Below are 23,696 nucleotides of genomic sequence, written 5' to 3'. Positions count from 1 at the left end.
TTCTAAAAGTCATAATTTCTCTAGATCAATCTCTCATCGTACAAATCCATGTGGCAGGCAAACATGATTTTTGAATCTAGATCTCACGTTCAACCAAATGAAATTATTCCGAGCTTAAGGCACTTTTATAAATTGCCCACATCATTAGCGGCATTAACAATAAATGCCTTTGACTATAAATAATGTGGATTTTGGAGATGGTTTCAAATAATGCATTAAGCAAACCGTTGGTGGAATTTTCTTTTCCTTGCTTAATGGGTTTTACATTTTAGGAAGGAGAAACGTACACAGCGCAGTTCATCAAGTGTGTTGCTTCTTTCTTTCTTTTGAGGGGATCAAGCGTGTTGCTTCAAGGGAGCTTTATAACCATCTAAGCCAGCCACGTGTAGGGCCTACTATTGGGGGTGAAGCGCACCGTTGTATGATCGTTCCATACTCGACCGGTGGTATGCTACTCTTGTTGACCTCTCGGGGACCTACTACATGCGCTGCCTGGTCGCAACTTGCTACTCCTCCAACTACAGAACGACAACTCAAACAGTCAGGCCACACGGTCTTGCACGCTCCGGCACCCAATTCCGAGAGACGGGCGCGAGCGGCCGAGCGTGATGTCGATACTCTTGCACTGCCCCGCCACGACCACCACGGTCCAGTGCGTGCGTGACTAGTACTCGATCTTCCCATCCCGCGCGTCCGGCATCCACGGGAAAGAAAGAACGCGCGCGCGCGCCCGGGCACGGAACGGAAGCCTGAAGCATGGATTCCCGGGGCGGCGGCACGTTGCGGAAGCGGGCGATAGACCCGACGCGCGCGGACACGGCGGTGAAGCACGGCAAGAGCGAGGAGATTCACGCGGCGGGGGAGAACGAGGAGCCGGAGCCGGTGAGCCCGACGGGGCGGCTGTTCCGGGAACCGCACTTCAACTGCTACATCGTGTCCGTCTTCGGCCTCGGCGCGCCGGTCGACCTCCCCGCCGTGCGGGCCGGGCTCGAGGCCACCCTCGCGCGCCACCCGCGATTCCACAGCGTTCAGGTACGTACGCGCGTTCGTTCTTACGCTACTTTCTGTGTTCATGCGCTCTGTGCGAGGGTTTCGTTGCTCGCTCGTGGAGGAAGCGGTGCCTCTCGGACGATCGTGCTGCGCCGCCCTTGGACTTGAGATTTTTGTTAACCTGTTGACTATTCTGTCTACACACTTTATACTCTCTTTTTTTTTTTTGCGGATCACGCTTTATACAGTCGCTAGCTCTTCCCCGCCATTAATTAGTAACTCTTCACTTCATATCACTTTTCTTTTCGAAACTATTTCCTGTTGTAGTTGATACCGGAAGTAAATCACCAGCAGCGATCTGTTTTTGAACTTTTCTGTGCTGGAAGTTGAGTATTAACCTTGTTCCATTTTGCGGGGAACCTTTGTTGACCTAGATGTCTGGTCGATACTGTATATCTGCACAGCAAGTTAAGCTTCCGGCCGGGCAATACACGATACTTCTTCCGTCTCATCGTCTGACATTTTTTAGCGCAGATCCTTAGACAAACTTGAGTCACTTGATATGGGACCGAGGGAGTATAATATGGGACGGAAAGAGTACGGGACGGAGGGAGCAGTTGAATGAACTAACGGATTAACTCGCTTTGCACTCTGCACAGCATCATACGTTCCGTGTCAATTCGTGCCATGTGCAATCATGTATGATTGACGTGCACGATTCGGGAACTAACTTTAATCGAAAGGGATGCATGCACACCAAATCTCGCAGTGTCGTCGTACATTTCATTATACGCATACGCACCCAACCACGTCCACATATATATGCGCGCAGGTGTTGGACGCCGAGGGCGCGAGACCGAAGTGGGTCCGGACCACGGTGAACCTCGACGACCACGTCGTCGTCCCGGACCTGGACGCCATCACCGCCACGCCGGCCGACCCGGACAGGGCCCTCGAGGACTACGTGTCGTCGCTCTCCACGCTCCCCATGGACCACTCCCGCCCGCTCTGGGAGCTCCACGTCCTCGACTTCCCCACCTCCGAGGCCGCCGCCGCCCTCGCCTTCCGCGTGCACCACTCCGTCGGCGACGGCGTCTCGCTCCTGTCCCTCTTCCTCGCGTGCACCCGCCGCACCGCCGACCCGAGCGCCCTGCCAGCGATCATCCCCGCCGCCCGCCGCGCCGGCCCGGCCGTCTACGCCCTGCCGCCGCAGCGCCCGCGGCTGCAGTCCCTTGGCGCCCTGCTGGTCTTCCTAGTAGCGTGGGTCGGCTCGTTCCTCGTGCTCGTGTGGCACACGGCGGTGGACGTGGCGTGCTTCGTCGCCACGGCGGCGTCGGCCGCGCGCGACCCGCCGACGCTCTTCAGAGGCGCGGAGGAGGGCGTCGAGTTCCGGCCCAAGCGGTTCGTGAACCGGACTCTCAGCCTTGACGACGTCAAGCACATCAAGAACGCCATGAACTGCGTATGTGTGAATCCCTCAGCCTCGTGAGTATTTTTTTCTTTGTTTCTCTGAACGGTGAAACAAATAACGGGAGCAGTGAATTGCAATTCGTTCATCTTCCCGCAGACTGTAAACGATGTGCTGCTTGGAGTGGCCTCCGCCGCATTGTCTCGATACTACTTTCGGAAAACAGGTGAGCTTGAGTAATTTGAACCGGTTATGTTGTTAGTACTCCCTGGCCCCTGCCCGACTTTATAAAAGGTTGTTGTGTGCTTGATTTATTTTCAGGTGAAAATGTTAGAAAGAGCATCAAGGTGCGGTCTACCCTTCTTGTCAACCTAAGGAAGACGCCTGGCCTACATGTAATCCCCGACCCCAAGTTTCATCGATATTTATGCTGTGAAAAAAAAGACCACACATGACACATGGTTTCAACAACGCCTGCTAATTTTTGTTGCCGTCAGACACTCGCTAGCATGATGGAGTCTGGCAAGGACAGCGGAGCCAAGTGGGGGAATCGGCTTGGCTACATGATACTCCCGTTCCACTTAGCCAAGCACGACGACCATCTCGAGTATGTCCGGGAGGCCACCAAGGTTGCGCGCAGGAAGAAGAGCTCCATGGAATCGGTCCTCACCTACTGGAGCGCGTCAATCATAATGAAAATCTTCGGCATTAAGGTGCTCGATCGTTTTTTTTAATCTTTTCTTCATCTTTTCCATGTAAAGCGGGTTGCCAATTCAACATATATCTTTACTTGTACAGGCGGCAGCTTCTCTCTGCTACAGCATGATGAGGAACACCACCCTGTCCTTCTCCAGCTTGGCCGGGCCAAGCGAGCAGGTTGTGTTCTGCGGCCACCCGATCGTCTACATTGCCCCCAGCGTTTATGGCCATCCACATGTAAGTTCTCCTCCCAATGTTACTGAGCTCATTATGATTTTCTTCTTCCTTGTATGTCTTTTTCAGCAGTTTTTCATAGGACATCTCTGGTTCTTGTTTTTTCCTTTTTGAAATGGCACGTGCTTGACTCATATGTGAATGTTAATCATTTCGTTTCAATGTGTTTACTACTACAGGCCCTGACTATGCATTACCAGAGTTACATGAGAATTATCAAACTAGTCCTTGCAGTCGATGAAACACAGGTTCCAGATGCTCATGAGCTTCTAGATGACTTCACTGAATCTCTCAAGCTCATTCGGGAGGCAGCTCCAGGACAACCACAACACACATGAAAAGATGTGTTCTCGGTAGAACATGGATAGGGGGACACATGGATACCTTTATAACACAGTGGATGATGGGTACCTTTTTAGGGCATTAATTTTTTCTTACGGAACACAAAATTTATTTGTCATGAAAATTTACAGACATGTAAACAACTCAAATATTTACATGTCCAACTTTTTTTATTTTACTATTAATCCCGAAAATACATGCTTTTGGGTGCCATTTTCCTCTCTTGACAACTACTCCCTCAATTTTTTTTGTGACGATACATGTGTACTACTTAATTTGTAAATTTGGATAACTACAACATGAACGCAACGACATTTGAAAGTAATTATGTTGGGAGTGCCTGGAGCTCAGGCGACTGAGAAATTAGTTTCTCAGTCGATGGCAGGCCGGTAACCACTTCGACCTGAACCTTTCTTTATTCTTGTGATTAGTGTTTTGTGTTTGTGTTTTTTTCTCCGTATAACATGATGGGCGTCCCCTAAAAATTCAACGTGCACTACCACCGAAGTTAGCTAGCTTCTCCCACTCAGCTATATGAAAACTTAGCTCAATATGTGCACAGTCTCTGCTAAAACTTTTTTTTCGCTTGCAATTTTTAAAATTTCATGTGCAATTTTTTAAATTGTGCATAAACTTTCACTTGCAATTTTACAATTTGCACCTAAACTTTCGCGTGCAATTTTTAAAATTACGGGCACGACTTTAAAAATTACAGTTGCTCCCTTGATGCAACTAAGAAAATTACAGTGCAACCAAACAAACATCAGTTAGTATGCTAGGGTTGCACAAATAAAATGTGAAAATTTGTGTTTATGATCAAAAAAATCAATAGAAACAAAAAAGATATAAAGTGAAGAAAAAAAACTTACATAAATCAGGCCATATGAAGGTTCGAACACAAGACCTCATTTCGGAAACCCAATACATGACAAAGAGACCACAACAATAGTACAGAATATTCACGAAAGCTGCCTTATTTATTCCTTAAAAATATCCGTTGTTTTCCTACTGCACAAATCTTGATGCTGATCCAACGTCCCACGCGCATCGACTTAGAAAATCTATTTCTCAGGCCCTAGCTGATTCCAATTATGTTTATCTAGCACTTAATTTGCTCCTGTACCCCCCACATATGCCTCCCGTAAGGCTGCCTATGCAACATGGCCACTTGTCGTGTGATGCTTTCTTAATCAACTGGAACCAGCTCCTTGTTGTCCAAAAAAAACTGACACCAGCTCCTTGTTGTCCAAAAAAAACTGACACCAGCTCCCACCGAGAAAAGAAGGCACCGATCACGCTCAAACCTTAAGTAATGTATATAGCAGCGATACACTGAGTGCTGCTCAACGACACCGCCTTATTAGATCCAGTGTTTGTTGGAATCATGGTATCGAGCTGGATTATCATATAAGATCGGTACGAAGCTCATCCGTCGTCTACTAAAAAGGCTCCAGAAAATGATCAGTATGTTGCGTGGCTGCAGCAAAGTCTGCTGTGCCTAGTCTGATACGAATTTGTTTGTATAAAGTCTGATAGTAACGTAACAGAAATTCAGAGGGAAGCGCGATTGCGAAACTCTCTGCAGTTAGGTAGCATTGAACCTGTAGCCTGCTGCTTTATGTTTTGGCGACAGGGTTTCAGCGCTTTGCGAGGAGGCGGCAGAACAACGTGCTTGCAAGTATAGGCGTGGATAATGAATGTTTAATTAAGAGAGCAGTGTGCGCTGGTATCCATTTTCCTGATGACTAAACATGGGTAGTAACGTCCAACGGAATATTTGGTTCGGCGAAAACTCGTACGAGAAATCCTTTCCTCAATCCTTTGTCCTGCTAACCAATCCAACACTGAAACGTGTGACAAGATAATAAGGACTTCTGAACCCGTATGGGCATGGATCGATGGAGGCAAGCACGGGCCTAGACAAAAGCAAAATTAGCGGCGCATGCGCACACATGGTGCTCGTTACCTCGTGTGCTATATGCTGGTTCCAGATCGAGTTACTCCCTCATCACAGGACAAGCTCTCCGCCAAGCCCAGCTCACCAGCAAGGAATATCTTAAGCACATGATCACAAGCTGCATCCATCCAGCTGCAGTTGAAGTTCCTGCCTCCCCACCAGCATCAAAAGCGAGAGACAAAAGAAAAGAGAAGATTTCTGATTTAATACGCCACTCCTCCCCAACGAAAACACAAGGATGATTCAGATCACTCCGTACCCTTTCATTAAAAAAGACAGGATGGACATTAAATAATATTTTCTTCTATCCCTTCCACCTGGCTCCGAACAGTACTTCGTGTTTTTTATTTTGCCGGAGATTGCACCGTTGGATCGCGTCGAAATTTCACAAGATTGTAGTAGACACAATTCCGCACAATCCCACCGAAGGGATCAGCGAAATATTTCTTGATCCAACGGGAAACATGCGAACAAGTCGGATGTTCGTTCTGTCCTGCACGGCCGCGAGAAATCCAAACATCACCGGGTGTTTTGCAGTTTTATGAAAATTCCATCGTTGGATCGCAACGAAATTTCACAATCGTAGTGGCAGACAACAGGAGAGAAACAAAAAAGAAAAAAAAATCGTGAAAAGACCGTGGTAGGAGGGGCCTCAAAAGAGAATCCATCGGGTCAGCACTTGGTTTGTTGGCTCTGGAGCTGTCGAGCACGAGCGTGGCTAGCTAGTAATTCAGCAGCAGGAGCCTAGCTAGTCATTCAGCTTGCCCTCCGAGGTAGCATCAGATCTCTCGGCAATGGCGCGCACGTCCGGCGTCGGCGCGCTGCTCGTCGTCGTCGTGCTCGCTGCCGCGTCGGCTGTCTTCTTCGCGCCGGCGGTGACGGCGCAGACCAGCAGCTGCGACGACGCGCTGCCGGCCGAGCTCGCCGGCAACTACTCCGGGATGGCCTGCCGCCCGGTCTGGAACAACTTCGTGCTCCGGGTACGTACCAATGCCCGGGCATTTCTTCCAGTTCCAGCCGATAGGAGCTAGGCTAGAGCTAGATCCACGGAGATTTGGGGAGCGCCAGCGCTTTAATTCCCCCCTCACACTGTCACACGCCTAATCTAATCTGCTGTCTCTTGTGGATCCCGTTCGTGCAGTACGCGCAGGACGGGGACAACGTGCTGCGGGTGGTGCTGTCGGCGATGTACAGCTCGGGGTGGGTGGGGATGGGGTTCTCCAAGGACGGAATGATGGTGGGCTCGAGCGCCATGGTGGGGTGGGTCGGCAAGACGGGGCTCTCCCACGTCAAGCAGTTCGCACTCAACGGCAAGAGCCCCTCCATGGTGGTCGCCGACAGGGGATTCCTCGTCTCCAACGGCCGCGACCACACCGTCCTCGTCAAGCAGGCCAAGATCTACCTCGCCTTCCAGCTCAGGTTCCCCTCGCCGCTCAAGCAGCAGCAGGTGCTCTTCGCCTTCGGCTCCTCCATCCCCGTCAACGACCGCCTCGCCGAGCACCAGGACAAGACGTCCGTCAACTTTGATTTCACCACGGGTGAGTCACTTCACTTCCCTCAGTTCTGCAATTCTGCTAACCATCTAATAATGCAGATCATACCTATCATCTCTAAAGAAAATACAAATCTTATCTTGATCAAATGGATATACGAGTAGATTTTTGTGTGGACCATCAAAAAGAGTGAAATCTCAATACCTGTATGTCTGAAGCGTTGCTTCGGTAAATTTAATCAGTTGACTTTTTATGGTCCAGCACCTTAAGGATAATTGACGAGAAATTTAACATAAATTGTAAGAAATCGTGCTGTGACAGCTCAGTGTGATCTGATCTGTGCTGGTCGAATCAGATACCATATATCTTTGACAAATAAATTGAGGAGGGCAGTTTAATCACAAGTGATGTGATGACTCAATCCCCAAGTCATTCTTTTCTTGAAACTTATGCTATCAGCTCATCTTACAAACTAAGCAATTCCAAAGATCGTCAATTAATTTGGCACTACCTTGTTTGCAGGCAGCTCTTCAGGCTCCTCCTTCCCAAGTAGCCTGAAGAAGGCTCATGGGGCACTCAACCTGTTCGCGTGGGGTGTCCTACTGCCTATCGGGGCCATTGTAGCTCGGTACTGCAGGGGATGGGACCCTCTGTGGTTCTACCTTCATGCCGGTATCCAGTTCGTGGGCTTCATCCTCGGTCTGGCAGGCGTTGTGGCTGGAGTATCACTATACGGCAAGATCCAAGCAGACCATCCAGCACACAGGGGCCTTGGCATATTTGTTCTTGTGCTAGGTATCCTCCAGGTATGTGCCTTCTGCTTCCCTTTTGCACCAGTAGTGTCAGTTGGTTGTAGTGTTATACTCCCTCCGTCCCATATTAAGTGACTTTCTATTACATGTAACTAGACATATTTTAGTATATAGATACGTCCATATTTGGACAAATTTGAGTCGCTTAATATGGGACGGAGGGAGTACTTGTTTTACAACTTTGTGTTAATTAATCATTAGTCTTGCAACAAGATTTAAAAAATTGCTCTAAGAAGTAAGAACTAATGCCAATACAGGCAGTATGATCCAACTATTTTTTTTAAAACAAAGGCTTCATATATGAATCTGAATCTATGTGAACTGTACAGATTCTAGCATTCTTCCTAAGGCCCAACAAGGACTCGAAGTATCGGAAATACTGGAACTGGTACCATCACTGGGCTGGCAGGCTTGTACTCTTCTTTGCAGCTATCAACATTGTCGTGGGAATCAAAGTTGGAGGTGCCGGTAACTCTTGGAAGATCGGCTATGGTTTCAACCTGGCCATCCTTCTGATCACCATTATCACCCTGGAAGTCCTGGCGTGGACAAGGTGGAAAAACAACAGCACTCCGACGACGACATACTAATCAAGTACGATCAGTTAGGTTCTAGTTTTGGGAGCTGCTGAGCCTGCTGTTCCTTCAAGTTCTTCTCTGTTATGCTGTTGTTGTAAACATGTAATGTTTGTAAATGATCTTTTAGCAAGAGATCTGCAAGACTAGCCTATGATGACGAGTTTTGGATGCAAAAAAACATACCATCGCACAGTTGTATCAGTGTATGTGTAATGTGTTGAGATGTGCCACTCCAGTGGTTTCCTGCGATGATGAAGGTGGTACTACCATTTGGAGTATATAGCACAGTTTATTTGCCCTTGTAGAACTGAATCCTGGAGAACAGCATTCAGTATTTCAGTTTCGTAGTTCTGATTTGTTTCACTGGTGCGCCCGAGGAGGAGTGAATGGTGATGTCTTTCATGGTTCAGTTAAGTTGGGGGCCGCTTGCAGCGCCGCCCTGGTACGGGTAGTAGTGTGATTAGACCGGTTGGTTTCTGGAGTCTGAACGAGTGGTATGGTCATGCAGCCATAGTTCTTCTTACTCATTCCGTCCGGCAAAGCGCCCTCATCAGTTTAATGATGTTTCTTGCTTGCGAGTTGCCATCCCTACAGAGTCCTTCTTGCTCAATGAAAAGTTGTGTTACAGGCTTACCGCATATGTGCGAAAAAGACAGAACGGAGATTTTGCTAAAAACAACGTCAGTTCTGCTAATTTTAATCTATGAAAGGAGATTCCAAAGAATTTCCACATGCAAAGCGATTGAAGAAATAGACACAGTTTGGATGGATCAGGGCCCGAGGCCCATGGGGTGGCCGACTTGGAGGAGGAGGGTGCCCCCGAAGCCCATGGGGTGCCCACAAGGCCTTGTGGGCACCCCCTCCTCCTTTACATGCATCCCCACAAGGGTTCCCTTATGGGCCCATATAGGCTTTGCCCATGGGCTAGCCAAGGGGTCCCCAATTAGGAGCCTAAAAAATGTTCCGAAAGATTTGGAACGTTTCAAACCCTTTCAAAAGTTTCTACTAGGATTTTTCTGGATACTTTCAACACCTTCTCAATATTACCTGAACACTTCCAGTTTTATTCTCATTTCTCTATGATATCCAGTTCATCGAAAATCACTGGTCGTTAAGCGTGTGACCCTACAGTTCGGTAATATGGGACATGACCTGGAACACCTTCTGGTCAATAATTCACAACGGGGTCTCAACTCTCAACACCCATGTTAAATCCCACATATTCATGAAGATCTTTGTCGAGCGAACCTTTTGTTACCGCATAAAATCCCCTTTGCTTGGCAATACGTTACAAAACACGAGGCAAGACTTTATTGTATCCTTGTGCATCAACTCTTTGAGCACTATACCAAGTTATCCTCGTTACATGTTTTTTTTTCCTCCATTATCCCCGTGTTCATTATCACGGTTGTGTCTGGCCATACGATGATAGATACTTTAATACTGAGTGGGCCTAGAGAGCGTCTCTCCATCGTCGAAGGAGCAACTCCCCGTTTTGAATCATCAAGCACACCTTGACATACTTTACGGTGTACATGTAAACTACCTTTATTATCTCCTAGTTATGGGAAACGTTTGACAACACCAAGGTAACCATCTGGTATGAAGGTCTACGATATTCTCATGATTTGAGAACGTAAGCGTTCACGCATAATATTGTAAGCGTTAACACGTAATATGATAATATCGACAACATGGTGACGATGTGATCTCGTAGTATATCTTAAGTTGGGTCTGTGCAACACACTATTGTTATGTTAACAATGTATTTTCATCCTTTAAAAAAAACCATTTTTTTTTCATTATTGCCAGCATCCTTATTACTTTAACAATGCCCTATGTCAATAAAACATGATCATATGCAATACATGAACTAGTGTTAGAGGTGAGACTAGGGATCTATTTGGTGTTTATGTTTCTACACATGCAACTAAGTTTTCCTCTAAATCATCTCATATTCAAGAACGATTGCATTTATAGCATAGAAATATAAACATTAAGTACAAACATGGAAATAAAATAATACTTTATTATTGCCTACTAGAACATATTTTCAACATCATTTATGTGGTTAAGATGCACATTTTTCCAATATTAGAATTTGTCTTATGCAAGGGTGAAGGGTGAGTGATTGATTGAGCTATTTTCATTAAATCCTCAATATTTTCAAAGGCTTGTTGTAGAAACTATCACGGTCACCCACATGAACCACATCACAAATGCGCCATGTCCACGTCTGTTACCTTTAATGTTGTCCCCAAACAAAATAACCACACAAACAAAATGCCCTGTCCTTCCCCTGGTTGTACTTTAGCTAACCTAGGATGATTGCAAAGATTAAGTGCTAACTCAATCTTGATTGCAATGATCTTTGCAATCAAGATTGACTTAGCACTTAATATTTGCAATCATCCTAGGTTTAAACTTGGATGGACAAGGCTGGTACGCAAATCAAAAACTTTGTCCTAAACTTCTTATGTTGATTGGGATTGAAATATATAATCTTCCACATGAAGCTTGTTCAAATGAACTATTTAAAGCTTTGTTCCGAGTTGTAGATTTTGCATAAATTTCTCCATTAGTTTCCCTGCCAATGCATCAAATGGTTGAAACAATAAATAAAATGCCATACATGATAGTATGAAGTTAGAAAATTCCTTTAGTTTTATTCTACTCTCACATACTTAAACTTATTTAATATAAGATTATTACGTGAAGCTAGACTTAATCAACCCAAATCCAATTGATGAATTATACACATGGTTGTTTTTGGATGAACATAAACTCACTCACTTTATACTTTCTAACATGGAAATAGAAAAGAATAAGTCAACAACATTTTATATATTAGAACAGAAAATAAGAAATAGGGACAAATGAAGAACCTAGGGCCAAGAGCTTACCTTGATGTCATACTAACAATCTTCCAACTTCTCCAAGTTTGAAGGATGAAAGTCGGCTCAGAGGCCGGCAAGCGCATGGCCAGGGAAAAAGGCGGCGAGTCGCATCTTTGCCCTGCGCGTTTGATATTCACTTTTCTACCTTTCGTCTTTTAGACGCATTATGATATGTTTTTACATAGTACAAACATATATGCCTCGTGCATTTCTTTTGGTTTGGAACATATCATGTGTGACCATATCGTGTTAGTGGGTTGAGCTGCGAGTTCTTTGTTTCTCGTGCACGGGCTTTGAAAATATAACCAACAAAACTCGAGGAGTGAGGGCAAACATCATGGGATGAGTGGAGCAACACATACTATGACCTAAAAATCAAGTAGGTCATTCGCCCCCGCTAGGCCGTTCATGGATCTGCTCTGAGTTAGAGCATAAAAACAACAACACAAAAGCCGAAGAAGGTATCATACATAATTAACCGTGTGTTCCGACATGAAATCCAAAGGGAAGCAGCCCCCGAAACCTCTGAGGGCCTCAAACAAAACCTTTTGGTGGTTCGCTTGGCGATTGTTCTAGCATATGCGACTTGAAGTTGACTATCGCAGGGTTGTTTTTTGAAGCATCAACGGTGGGGGTGGGGGGGGTGGGGGGGGGGGGGGGGCACCTGAAATCGAACCAATTTATTCAAAAGGAAACAGGGGATACAAACGTCCAGGGATCTTTGCAAGTTAACCAGCGAAGGGCTGATTAGCAGAAGGGGGGAGGGCAACTAACGGAGGTGCTCGCAGACCGAGGAACACCATACATCGACGGGGACAGAGACAAAACACGGGGGGAAATGATGGACCCAGACATGAAGGTGGTCGGAGAGGAGGACGGAGAGCCGTTGATCTGTGGCGGAGACCCCATCGAACACGCATTCGTTCCGCCGTTTCCATACGACCCACAGCGTGAGCAGCACAAGGGTACGCGCCACCGGCGGTGGGAAAGAGCGGAGCGGGGACAGCAGGGCGTCGCAGATTCCGGTGAGAGAGACGGGGGCTCTCAGAGCACGACGATCAACCCCAAGCGCGAGGTGAAGTTTCCGAAGCGATGGGCAAGTCGCCAGCAGGTGGGGAATGTCTTCCGGGACATCCCCACAGCAGGTACAGAGAGAGGAAGGCGCAAACCCACGCTCGTGCAGCAGAACGCGCATCCGGGTGTGCCCGAAGCGAGCAATCCAGAAGAAGATCTGGCCCTTCCGGGGAGCAAAACAACGCCAGTTCAAATCGGAGCACGGGATGTCACCCGCCGGCTGGGGCTCGACGAGTAAGCGGTACGCACGTGTAGCAGAGAAACGTGAGCCGGCCAGAGAGCGAGCATCAAGCGTCGCGGCGAGGCGGACGGACTGCAACGCCACCCGCAGAGTTTCGAGGTCCCGAGCAGCAGCAGCAGACAGGCGGGGGCGTAAGTGAAGCACCAGTTCTCCGTCGCGCAGAGCATCAGAGACGAGCTGCGCCGGGGCGACTAAGTGCGAGTACAGGGCCGGCATAAGGCCGGCTAACGGGCCAGCGCGGAGCCACGAGTCCAACCAGAACGCCGTAGACATGCCATCGCCAAGCGACACAGAGGAGATGGCCCTGTAAGCGGGGAACACCTTCTTGAAGGCGCGCCAGATGAACGAATCAGACGCGACAACCGGAGAGCAAATGCCGGCAGGCCCGTACCAGCGACGCACCCACTGAGCCCAGGGAGTGTCCGCTCCGGCGAGGAGCTTGTGAACAAAACGAAGGAGCAGGGCAACATTCTGGCACCGGAGATCTTTGAAGCCAAGCCCGCCGTCAGTTTTGGGGCGGCAAGCACGGGCCCAGGCAACCTGGCAATCCCCACCTGAGCAGTGAGCGGCGCCCTTCCAGAACAGTGTGCGGCGAGGCCGGTCAATTCGCTCGACCATGGACCCCGGGAGGCGGACGATGCTCATGGCGAAGGTGGGGAGCGCAGAGAGGACGTCATCGATGAGGACCATGCGGCCGCCCGCCGATAGGAGGTGCGTACGCCACCCCGGGGCGCGCTTCTCCACCTTGACCACAAGGTTCTGCAGATCACAGGCACGCAACTTTTCGCAGTGAGCGGGAGGCCCAGGTATTTCTGCGGGAACACATCGGGGGAGCATCCAAGGATCGAGGCAAGACGCTGGGCACGGTCGGCCGAGACGTGGATGGGGACGAACGCGGACTTGGCGAAGTTGATGTCCAAGCCGGTGGCACGCGAAAACTCGAGCAGAGTACTGCGCGCACGTCGGAGCTGCCCCTCATCGGCGCGCAGGGTGAGGAGGGTGTCATCCGCGTATTGGACAACAGGGCAGGGGAGATCGTCCATAGTGGGATGCAGAAGACGTCCCGGCCCCGAGGCGTCACACAGCAGGCGCTGCAGGACGTCCGCCACGATGTGAAACAAGTAGGGGGACAAGGGGTCACCCTGCCGAAGCCCGCGTTTGCAGCCGATCCAACGTCCGGGGACGTAGATAAAAGTTGAGCGTTACTGAGCCCCACCTTAAATTGCCCACTCCATCAAATCCGAGGTGTGATGACTCTCGTATGCCTTCGGTGCACAACCGGAGCAAACTCAGCAACGCAATTTCTACATTTGCTCCTAACACGACTCAAACATATTGCATCACTGCACATGATAGGATTTTTTTTTAGAAGCAATTGATAGGAATTTTGAAACCCCTGACGATAAGCTTTTACTCCACATAACTTTTTTGGCATTGTTTCGTTTGGTTGTCCCTTTTATCTCTAAAATCGTGGCTCCACCACAACCTTGACATGCAGAAACACTCGTTGTTTGTTTTAGTTTTAAAACCCACACTCGTTGCCCGTTTCTTTAACACCCGTTTTGGTGTCTCGTGGCGTTAGTCTCTGGAGAAAACTCCAGTACCAGCTAGCAACGCAAGAGAAGAGAAGGAAGAGAGGATTCGCACGGATCTCCCGGTATTGGCAAATAAAACCCCGTAAATTCTGCATTAATAACCCCACAGCCTCGGCCCACCCGGGGTAGTTTCGGCAAAGGAGAAGCGGTGGCAGAACGGTGAATAAACACCCCTACTCGAGGGCATAAACGGAGGAGCGCAAAAGATAAAGCCTCTATTTGGACCCCCGGCTCTGCTCTCATCGCCATTGCTGCTCTCTTCTTCCTCCTCCCTCCCCTCGTCTGTCCGTTGTTCTCCTCACAATTTTCCTGTAAATTTCCTGGCGGAAAGCGTCTCGTTTGTTCCGTACTGGAACGGCGCCGACGGTGAGAGAAAGAAGAGAGTGATTGGTGAGCGGTAGGACGAAGGAACCTGACTGGAGCGGTGGCCGGAGGCCAATTTTGATGCGTGGCCTCCTCGAGGTCCATGCGATTGGCAGAGACGTCGCGTCGCCGAGCCCCTTGAGACTGAAATCTGCTCCGGCATTGGACATGATGAGGTAGCCGGCAGATCTCTGCGCTCTCTCCTCTTGTTCTTCTCGTGGTTCTTCGTTTCTTCCGTGCCTGTTTTGTGTTCAGATCGAAGGTGCTCTACTTTTTATCTTGTGTGCGTTTGATTTTTCGTTTGGTCTTCCGTGTTGCTTCGGTTGGTGAGTGATTTCCATCGATTTGGCCGCCTGCCGGAACTGGCCGGCCGCTTGCGTTGCAAATTTTCCAGCTTTTCTGCGTTTGCTTTGTTAATCTGTCTGATGCGTCCCCTCTCCACCGTCCGTCTCTGTTCTTCCCTGGTTTGGTTGATCTGTGCTATGGTATTTCGATAACGAGTTTTCCCAATTCGGGCGGTTGCGTTTGACTCTGGATTCGGTGCTCTTGCCCTCTGTATTTCGCAGTCTCTCTGCTCGTAATCTCAATCGTCTCCTCAATTTCCGTGTTTCCAATGCTTTTCCAGTTGTTCCGAATGGATGACAAAGCATCCTGCCGTTTCTCCTTTGTTTGCATCCTTGGGTTCTCTTCTCCTGAAGATATGTTGTGGCCATGGGAGTTCATGGTTCACGGCCGAAGTATTTCCTTGTTCTCTTTCGTTCATCTTACTTGCGTTTCGAAAGAGCTAAGTGGTTGTTGGAATTTTACGTTCATTTCTGTTCTCGATCCTTTTGAGTCTTATCGTGTTCGATCGATCCGTGCGCTTCTTCGTTTCATTTCGTCACCCACTCCCCGATTTGTTCCTCGCATTCTGCAGCAGATCCCTTTAGTCCGGTCCAAAATCGCTAATCCGCGTCGCCGTTGCAGGTACCAAAGACTCAGCCCGGACTGCCTCCCGCTCGCGAACGGCGGAGGCAGCGGCGTGGCCCGCAAGCCGGCGTCGAGATCCTCCTTCAAAGACGACGACGCCGCCACCGACGGTTCCCGGCTGGCCTCCTACCTCGCCGCCTCCCAGCCGGACTCCTCCTCGAAGCCCGCGCGGGCGCGCGCGCCGCCGCCGCAGACGGCCACTGCCAGGAGCCCGGCGCGGGACCACGCTCATGGCGACTCCTCCGACACGGCCTCCCCGAGCTCCAACGCCGGCGACGTGCTGCTGCAGTGGGGCCACAACAAGCGGTCCCGCTGCCGGCGCGACGCGTCGTCCTCGTCGTCCGCGGCCCCCTCCCCGCAGCGCCGGCTGAGCAGCGGCGGCGTCAACGGCAAGATCCAGCGCCGCGCGTCGGCGCCCACGGAGAAGCTCATGCCGCCTCCCCCGGCCGCCACCGCCATCACGCGCGGGTCCAACCTGAGGTCCGCCTCCTCCTTCCCGGCCCGCGCCGCCGGCGGAGACGCCAACCACCACGGCAACAACAGGTATACGAGCGCCTCTCCCCGTCTCGTTTCGTTTTCATATCCTGGATGGGAAGCCCGGCCGGGTGGGGGAGGTAGCCCGCTCCTTCACCCTTCTCTCGCCTGTACTACCTGTTTGTTTCCGCCCGGTGACTTTTTGGTTTCCGCTTCTGCCCCTGGTGGGGAGGAAACTAATCGGTCCGGCCGCTTGCTTGGCCATCTTCTTGTTCTTGTTGTTGGCTTGGCGACGTGGCGTTATTTATTCCTGCTTGGGGATTTTTTTTAGGGTGTTCCTTTTGGTTTTGGTGAGCTGTACCGAGCCCCGTCTTTTAGCACAGCAGCGAGAGAGCGCTGGAGTTGGACCAAAGATTCCTTCCTCCTTTTCTGTTTTCCCCCAAATCTAGACTAGTTTATTTTCTTCTTTTTTTTTCTGTATTATATATATTCAGCTGGTTGGGTTTCTCGATCTGTATCGGCTCGCTATGTTTCTTTGCTGATTTTTTGCCGTGGTATTTACGTTTTTTTGAGGTCATCGTATTCTTTTTTTCTGTGGAAAGTCCAGTGTCTGTCTGGATCTGGACGGAGGGGTAACTTTACCTTCCTCCTTGACCAATCCGTGGACATAGGCAGCACCGCAGCAGCACCCGTATTTGTCACAACACACTGTATCATATCATGCCTGGGGGACCCCAACAAAATTTCCATATCCGCTCAAATTCCTTGGTTAGGGGCCGCCTATTTTATTTTCGGTGGATTGTTGGGTTGATCTGGTAGAACTTCGGGGATCATTACATCGATGATAATATGAGTTGCAACATCAAGAAGAGGAGCAGGGGAAGGGAAAAGGAGTACCACCGGTAGGGCAGATGGGTTATAAATATGTGTGCACATCTCAACTCCCCCATCTTTTTTCCTTTTCTATATGGGCATCAACAGTAGTACTCCGAGCAGCAGCAGAGTAGCTTTGCTTGGTGTTGCATAATATTGTTGTTTGTTTCCATCCCAACTTTGTTGTGGTACGTCCGACTAGCACCAATCCACCCATCCCTACCCACCCTTCTTCCCCTTTACCCTTTTGCCTGCTGCAAACCTTCCCAACCACCTCCACCACATCATCATCACCACCACGATCCCATGATTAACGCCATGTTTTCTCCCTTTGGTTGCGCGATCAGGTCCGTCGAGGAGCGATCGGGCGGCGCGCAGAAGCGGCAGTCGCCGGACAAGGCGCACAGCAAGGCGGCCGCCGTGGATCACATGGATCCCAAGAACAGCAACAACCACCACCATCCATACCACCACCACAACAGCGACTCGCCGCTGGTCGCCAACGGCGGCGGCGGCGAGAAGCTGGGCGCCGTCGAGCGGTTCGAGCTGCCCCGGATCTACATCTCGCTGTCGCGCAAGGAGAAGGAGGACGACTTCTTGGCCATGAAGGGCACCAAGCTGCCCCAGAGGCCCAAGAAGAGGGCCAAGAACGTGGACAAGTCGCTCCAAGTATGCCCCTGCAACCCCCAACAGATCCAAATCGGATCTATTTTTATTTTATTTTTTCTTCCTTCTGCATCTCTGATCACAGGACTAACATGTGTGCTTTGTGATGCGCAGTTCGTGTTCCCGGGGATGTGGCTCTCGGATTTGACCAGGAGCCGATACGAGGTGCGGGAGAAGAAATGCGTGAAGAAGGTATAAACAAAATTTATCCCCCTTTGCAATTGCATTCGACAGGCCCAGTTCATGCCATCTGTTCGAAGGAAAAGGAAATGGCAGCAGTAATTCCACTTTTTGATTGATTTGGGGGGGCATGTGATTGATGGGCTGCAATGCAAATTAAGGCCTTAATAAAGTTGGTTAATTAGCTGCCCCTTTACTTTTGGGCTGGCCCACTTGCTCACGTGGGGCCCGTGACTCGTGATGCTTCTTCGTGTCCTCATTGATGACGGCACCGAGTTATTTGGCTCGCCTTTTGTGGACGTGGAGATGCAAGCGAGCGATCTCTGTGCATCCCTTTGCCCTGGCCTGACCTGAGAAGTCTTCTTGGCGTAGCTAGATTTATCAATATCCGTCATGTGGGTTGCCAAAGCAAAATAAATAATAAACTCAATTGAACAATTCAACGGAGTACCTACTAGTAGTAACAAGTGAAAAAAAAAAGCATATGTGCAAGGGGCATGGAGTCCACCTGTCAGTCTCATGTTTTGTGGTTCACTTCCGCGCTTGCAAATTGGGATTTTGAACTCAGGATCGCCGACAAGTGGCCCTCAACGTGGGTACATCTACACTGTCGCTTGCTAGGACCACATGATGGCTCGCGGGATAGAGCTTGGAATCGTAACCATAAAAAAAAGAAAGAAAAAGAAGAAAGTGGGTGCTGCTTGTACTTTAGTTGCTGCAGGTTTAATCTCTGTGACATGTGTGTATTTGTCAATAGTAACAAGGCTCTAGACCGGATCTCTTGCTGTAATTTGGGAGAACGGAATCTTGTAACGTGAACTCCACAGTTTAGTTGACGGCTATTAAAAACCCCGAAAGACCCTAGCTTAAGGTTTGGTCGAGCTTATATAGATTGTCACATGCGCCTAAGCTGCACTGACAGTAGTATTACTTGGTCCCATCAAGGTTTCCTCTTGACCTTGGCACTTGACTGAAAACTCTGTTCATCTGAAATTGCAGAGGCGAAGAGGGCTGAAAGGGATGGAGAGCATGGACAGCGACTCGGAGTGAAAGAGGAGGAGACGCCGGCCTGCGAAGCCAGACAACAAAGATGGGGATGTGCTGGCCGTGAGTGGAGAAGGGAAAGTTATTAGAAGAAAAACACCCGTAGAGAGAGCTTTAGCCAAAACCAAGGGACGTGTCTTTTGTAAATGGAGGACGGAGGAGGCGCCGCGGGCATGAATGTTCTTCCCTTGAGCTCCCGGCAGACGATGATGATGATGCCCCGGCTGTTTTTCTCTTTTCGGAGTACCATTTTGGGGTTCGCGTGGCATCTCTCGTACTACGCTTCTGGGCGGCCAGACGGTGACGTGCTCGGCCGGCGGCTTCGCGTCTCCTCTGACCTGGGGTTTATTTTGGAATGGTGTCTCTCTTCGCGCTTATAGCTATTCGCCAATTTCTATTCTTTGTGTTTAGCTCTCTGTTTGCTGCGAGACTGACCGGCTGAGTCAAAATGATCCGACGTGTTAGTGAATATGAGCGGACAGGACTTTGCCCTTATGAGTTATGACAGTGCGTGATGCAAGCGGAGAATACGCCTGTAGAGAGATGCATCAATTGAGCAAGTGGTCCTCGATTATTTGATTTTCGAAAAAAGGGGGTCCTCTGTTTTGTATTTTTCTTTGGTTTCTACGTAGCTTTAACGTTGTTACTGTAGTGTACGCCGGCAGCTCGGTTCATGCATATGCTACTTGCAGTTGGCATTTCCGTCAAACGAGTTGAAACTGCTCCCCCCGTCTCACCAAGAGCTTTCTTCAATGGCCGTGCACATGTGGACGTGCCTCTTGCACGACGGATTCGTACGCCAAATGCTACTAATATCAAAAGTGTCGCCCTGTCGGTGCATCTGGTGTCTGAACTAGCAGATCTATGGAACAGAAGCGCCGCGGTGACCCGTTTATAATTTCGCTTGTGTTAGTTCTTTGTTGCTTGCTTCTTCTTTTTTCAAAACTCGTGCCGTCGGAAAAATTACGCCCTACAGTTATAACGTCACTTGAAGATGGTGAAAATTTGATGTTGATCCAATAGCTGAAAAATCTAATTAACACTCCAGAAAATAATTATCAAGAACTGGCGAATAGACGAGCTACTAGTAATCTCGAGAGAATTTCCAGTGCTTCCAACCCCTTAGGTGCCAACGCACGGTAGTACCACTAAAAAGTTTTCAAATTTTTTGAAATAAATTGAGTGGGTTCATAAGATATGTGTCTACCACCTTGCAAAGTTTCAAACCAAAATTCATTATATGCGTAGAGAAACAAAAAAGACAAATCATGATGTGAATAGGTCGCAAAAGACAAAATTCCTGACACTATTCATGCTTGCATTTGTCTTTTGTTTCTCTATACATATAATGAATTTGGGTTTGAAACTTTGCAAAGTGATAGACACACATTTTATGAACCTACTCAATTTATTTCGAATTTTTTGAAATTTTATCAGGGATGCTACCGTGCGTTGGTAGCACGGTAGCACCTAAGGGGTTGGGAGCACCAGATATTCTCTCTAGTAATCTCCACCGAAAACGAAGCATCCAGTGCTCGAGTTTCTGTTGATTAGTAAGAGCAGTGGCGGAGGCAGGGACCAGGCCAGCCCTGGCACCCCGCTATGATTTCGTATTTCTACTTAAGTTCATGCATAACCTTTGCAATTTCATCATATTAGCTTCATATTCTTATGTTTTGACCCCTCCTAATGAATCATCCTTCTATTCCGACTCTTTCTATATTTTTTCCTGAGTAAGAGAGCCTTGATCACGATGTTCCACCTCAACCATAACCAGTATACGTCTAGCTAAGCGCGCTTCGTCTTGCTCGCACGTGTAGGTGTAGGGCTTTTTCCTAAACTAGCATGATGTCCCGCGCAATTGCGCGGGAAACATCTTTATTGATATTTTGTTGTACTATTTTTAAACCACCAAATATATAATAGTAATGTGCCATTTAGAGCAAGTATAATAGGATGATGCATGCGGGCTGTAAGAATTTAAATACTATATTTTGCTGAGTTGGAGGAAAGATAAGAAGAGAGAGAGGAAAGAAGTGGGCTATTAGCTAACAGCCAGCTGCATACGTGCTCCTAGGCTCCTTGTGAGAATGAGATGCGGGCCAAGTTTTAATAAAGTACTATATATTGATAGCTAACTATTATACATGTTGACTATTGTGCTGGCTATATGTGACATGGCATAAGCTAATAGCGAGTACTATAAATTGATCAATATGATATTACCTATGTATCTGGAATTAAAATTCAGATCATCAACCAGTTTGCTAGTTTCTACTTCAGACGGTTGACCATACATACATCATATATCAGATTGTACAAAAAACTGGAATTCACATGTTGATCAATTGGTCATTTGCTTGATGTTAATTAGTAATCCAAGTTAATATTTGCGGTAGTAAGTAAAGTTAGAATTGGGGGTCGTGTATTGATATATACTCCACCGTTTCTAATTGTAAGAAGTCCTAGATTTGTCATAAGTCAAACTTCTTAAATTTTGACAGTTATAGAAAAACCTATCAACATAAATGACTCTAAATTATTTTTGTTAAATCTTTCACAATATATATTTTCATACTCCCTCTGTCCCAAAGTCACTTATTTTGGGAAGTCATTTATTTTGGGACGGATGAAGTACTATATTTATTTGATATTCTAGATGTTGATACATTTTTCTATAATTTGGTCAAAATAGAAAAAGTATGACTCAGGACAAATAAGTTTTTACATTTAGGAACATAGGTAATTGTTAAAGTTCTTTTTAATACCGGTAATAACTCATTCCTGCAAAAATATACCCCCTCCGATACATAAATACATAATAAGTGTCTCAGATTTTGTGCTAACTTGATACAAAATTGTACTACTGAATTTGAGACACTTATTATAGATCGGAGAGGGTAGATTATAACAGATGAAGTTCAGCTCAATATTTAATATTCTCATGATTCATGAAAAATCCGTTGAGAAGTCGTAACATTTTAATCTACTAGATGTGGCTCCGTAAAAGAAAATAATGACCTAACACACCCGTACCATATTGGGATCCTCAGTCCTGACCGATGACTGTTAGGATCTTTTTCTCTTAGAAACAATAGTATGCTTTGCTGAAACTGACCGGTCCATGTACAGAATCGCAGGGTTCTCGAGAAATAATCATGCACGCAAAATCAAATAAATCGAGCGAGAAGAATGACCCGATGGTTTGCTCTAGAAAATCGATGTTACGCGCCGTACATATGAATAGATCGCTACTCTAAATCGTGGCTATTCCTGAGGAAGCACCAATATATACCAAGATACAAACACCTGAACGAAGCAGCTTAAGGACTGCATGCTAGCGTTTGCGTGAACACAAACTACTCGTACGTTCTTTATCTAGTTCCGTTACTGGACCATCCGTACAGGGATTAATACGTGTATATTATAGATAGATTACAAAAAACCAAATTAGCCCGGCCGCCGTCCTGCGCGGCGTGTTCTCTGCTTCAAGCTCTCCTCGGACGGGAAGGTGCTGTGCGATTGGGAAGGGGGACTCGTGTTACCTTTAGAGTCGGTTAGAGTTCGGTGAGGTTAAAAACATATATGCGTATCAATCTGGTTCCTCCACGTTCTAATTAGACGATTTAAATTTTCTTTATATATTACGTAGATTTTCTACAACTCTCAGATCTAACGGTCAAAATAATTGGGGTGATGTGGATCAACGCGAAGACTCCTCTCGGTACCCCTCATATTGCTTTTAGTATATAATAGATAGATTTTTTCGGATAGGACGAATGATCTATTAGTACATCAACAACAGTACAAAGAGAACTACGTAGATCGCTCTATCACGTACCGACGAGAATAAGCATTTGAACGAACCAAAGACGGGTATCTTTGCTCCTTCGTCACCGGAGCCGGGTAGAGCTCACAAAAAAAGACCTTGTGTAGGCCTTTACATCAGAGTCACGCTATCTATCTAAAGAGGCCGTCGGTCGTGTGACGCGCGTCTGAATGCGTATCTATGGCACAATCGAGTTATTAGCTCTTGTGTTGCTTGGGCTTAGATGGCTGGTTTCAACCGTTACTGATTAAAAGTCGCTTTGGTTAAGCATCTGGGCAAGAGAAAGGGTCAGACAGACGGCGGAGGGAGCTCGCAGCAAGCTAAGGGCAACATGGTTAGCTCCGTCACACGTCACTCATCTCGTTACATATCATAGGGGATATGGCTAAGCAGAGATTCATCCTGTCATCTCCTTGTTTCGATGGTCTGCTTCTTCTTTCGAGCAATCGGTCGAACAGACGTTGCTCCAACTGATGTCTTGTTTTCTCCGGCCTTCTCTATGTCGACTGCGAAATCATTAGTTCATCACAGAGAAATATTTATCCGCAGCAGCAGCTCGTTCCTCCGGCCCCTGTGCGAGAATATATATGGACACAATGCTTTCCTTCAGTCTTCAATGCTGTCACGGCAGAAGAAGAAGGATAGTCCTTACGTAGGAATCGTGTGGGAGAGGGAAGCTCCATCGTCAGCGAGCGGCATATATATGACACTCATACTAGAAACGACGTGGAGTTATTAGTCTCGAATCGACCAGGCCGGCAATGACGTGCTCAAGAACGGACGGGTGTCACAGGACACTAAAAGGAAAGAGCTTTTGGTGCTTAGTGCTTCCGCATCGTACTCTTCCTCTCAGAGTATACTACTTAACCAGTCCTCTTGTTACTCAACTAGTCGCTTGAACAAGCAATGGTTGTGGGTCTGTCAACTTGCCGTTATACTCTTGCTGGGGTACGTTTTCCTTCTTTTGTGACTGCAACG

General features: G+C 47.9%; 3 protein-coding genes across 4 annotated transcripts; all 3 read left to right on the top strand.

Annotated features, from left to right (window-relative positions):
- Nucleotides 1-489: 489 nt before the first annotated feature.
- On the top strand, nt 490-3,973 carry LOC100839207 (O-acyltransferase WSD1). Of its 2 annotated transcripts, none has more exons than XM_014898304.2 (7): nt 490-1,032; nt 1,823-2,452; nt 2,558-2,624; nt 2,693-2,793; nt 2,896-3,111; nt 3,197-3,334; nt 3,511-3,973. In XM_014898304.2, exons 1-7 carry the CDS (start codon nt 757-759, stop codon nt 3,667-3,669), a joined length of 1,587 nt encoding a protein of 528 aa, XP_014753790.1. In that variant the 5' UTR covers nt 490-756; the 3' UTR covers nt 3,670-3,973. The 2 variants fall into 2 exon arrangements, with proteins under 2 accessions (XP_014753790.1, XP_003569566.1); XM_003569518.4 differs by having other exon boundaries at nt 495-1,032; nt 2,720-2,793.
- A 2,342-nt stretch (nt 3,974-6,315) lies between these two features.
- On the top strand, nt 6,316-8,813 carry LOC100839701 (cytochrome b561 and DOMON domain-containing protein At3g61750). Its single transcript, XM_003569520.4, has 4 exons — nt 6,316-6,610; nt 6,772-7,168; nt 7,646-7,929; nt 8,265-8,813. Exons 1-4 carry the CDS (start codon nt 6,425-6,427, stop codon nt 8,523-8,525), a joined length of 1,128 nt encoding a protein of 375 aa, XP_003569568.1. The 5' UTR covers nt 6,316-6,424; the 3' UTR covers nt 8,526-8,813.
- Nucleotides 8,814-14,539: 5,726 nt separating this feature from the next.
- Nucleotides 14,540-19,480, top strand: LOC100838590 (serine/arginine repetitive matrix protein 1). The gene is made up of 5 exons (XM_003569516.4): nt 14,540-14,859; nt 15,650-16,195; nt 17,347-17,668; nt 17,780-17,857; nt 18,845-19,480. Exons 1-5 carry the CDS (start codon nt 14,765-14,767, stop codon nt 18,893-18,895), a joined length of 1,092 nt encoding a protein of 363 aa, XP_003569564.1. The 5' UTR covers nt 14,540-14,764; the 3' UTR covers nt 18,896-19,480.
- The last annotated feature ends 4,216 nt before the right edge of the window (nt 19,481-23,696 follow it).

This window comes from Brachypodium distachyon, chromosome 2, assembly GCF_000005505.3.
Source record: "Brachypodium distachyon strain Bd21 chromosome 2, Brachypodium_distachyon_v3.0, whole genome shotgun sequence".
Classification (NCBI taxonomy): domain Eukaryota; kingdom Viridiplantae; phylum Streptophyta; class Magnoliopsida; order Poales; family Poaceae; genus Brachypodium; species Brachypodium distachyon.
The sequence above is the reverse complement of the archived record's forward strand: the minus strand, read 5'-3'. Positions and strand labels throughout refer to the sequence as shown.

Excerpts from the sequence above, each read along its gene's own strand:
- LOC100839701 (XM_003569520.4), top strand. The coding sequence starts at position 6,425 with ATGGCGCGCACGTCCGGCGTCGGCGCGCTGCTCGTCGTCGTCGTGCTC. Across the intron at positions 7,169-7,645 it reads CAACTTTGATTTCACCACGG|GCAGCTCTTCAGGCTCCTCC; the intron begins GTGAGTCACTTC and ends CCTTGTTTGCAG. Across the intron at positions 7,930-8,264 it reads TTGTGCTAGGTATCCTCCAG|ATTCTAGCATTCTTCCTAAG; the intron begins GTATGTGCCTTC and ends TGAACTGTACAG.
- LOC100839207 (XM_014898304.2), top strand. The coding sequence starts at position 757 with ATGGATTCCCGGGGCGGCGGCACGTTGCGGAAGCGGGCGATAGACCCG. Across the intron at positions 2,625-2,692 it reads ATACTACTTTCGGAAAACAG|GTTGTTGTGTGCTTGATTTA; the intron begins GTGAGCTTGAGT and ends ACTTTATAAAAG. Across the intron at positions 3,335-3,510 it reads GCGTTTATGGCCATCCACAT|GCCCTGACTATGCATTACCA; the intron begins GTAAGTTCTCCT and ends TTACTACTACAG.
- LOC100838590 (XM_003569516.4), top strand. The coding sequence starts at position 14,765 with ATGCGTGGCCTCCTCGAGGTCCATGCGATTGGCAGAGACGTCGCGTCG. Across the intron at positions 14,860-15,649 it reads CCGGCATTGGACATGATGAG|GTACCAAAGACTCAGCCCGG; the intron begins GTAGCCGGCAGA and ends TCGCCGTTGCAG. Across the intron at positions 17,858-18,844 it reads AGAAGAAATGCGTGAAGAAG|AGGCGAAGAGGGCTGAAAGG; the intron begins GTATAAACAAAA and ends CTGAAATTGCAG.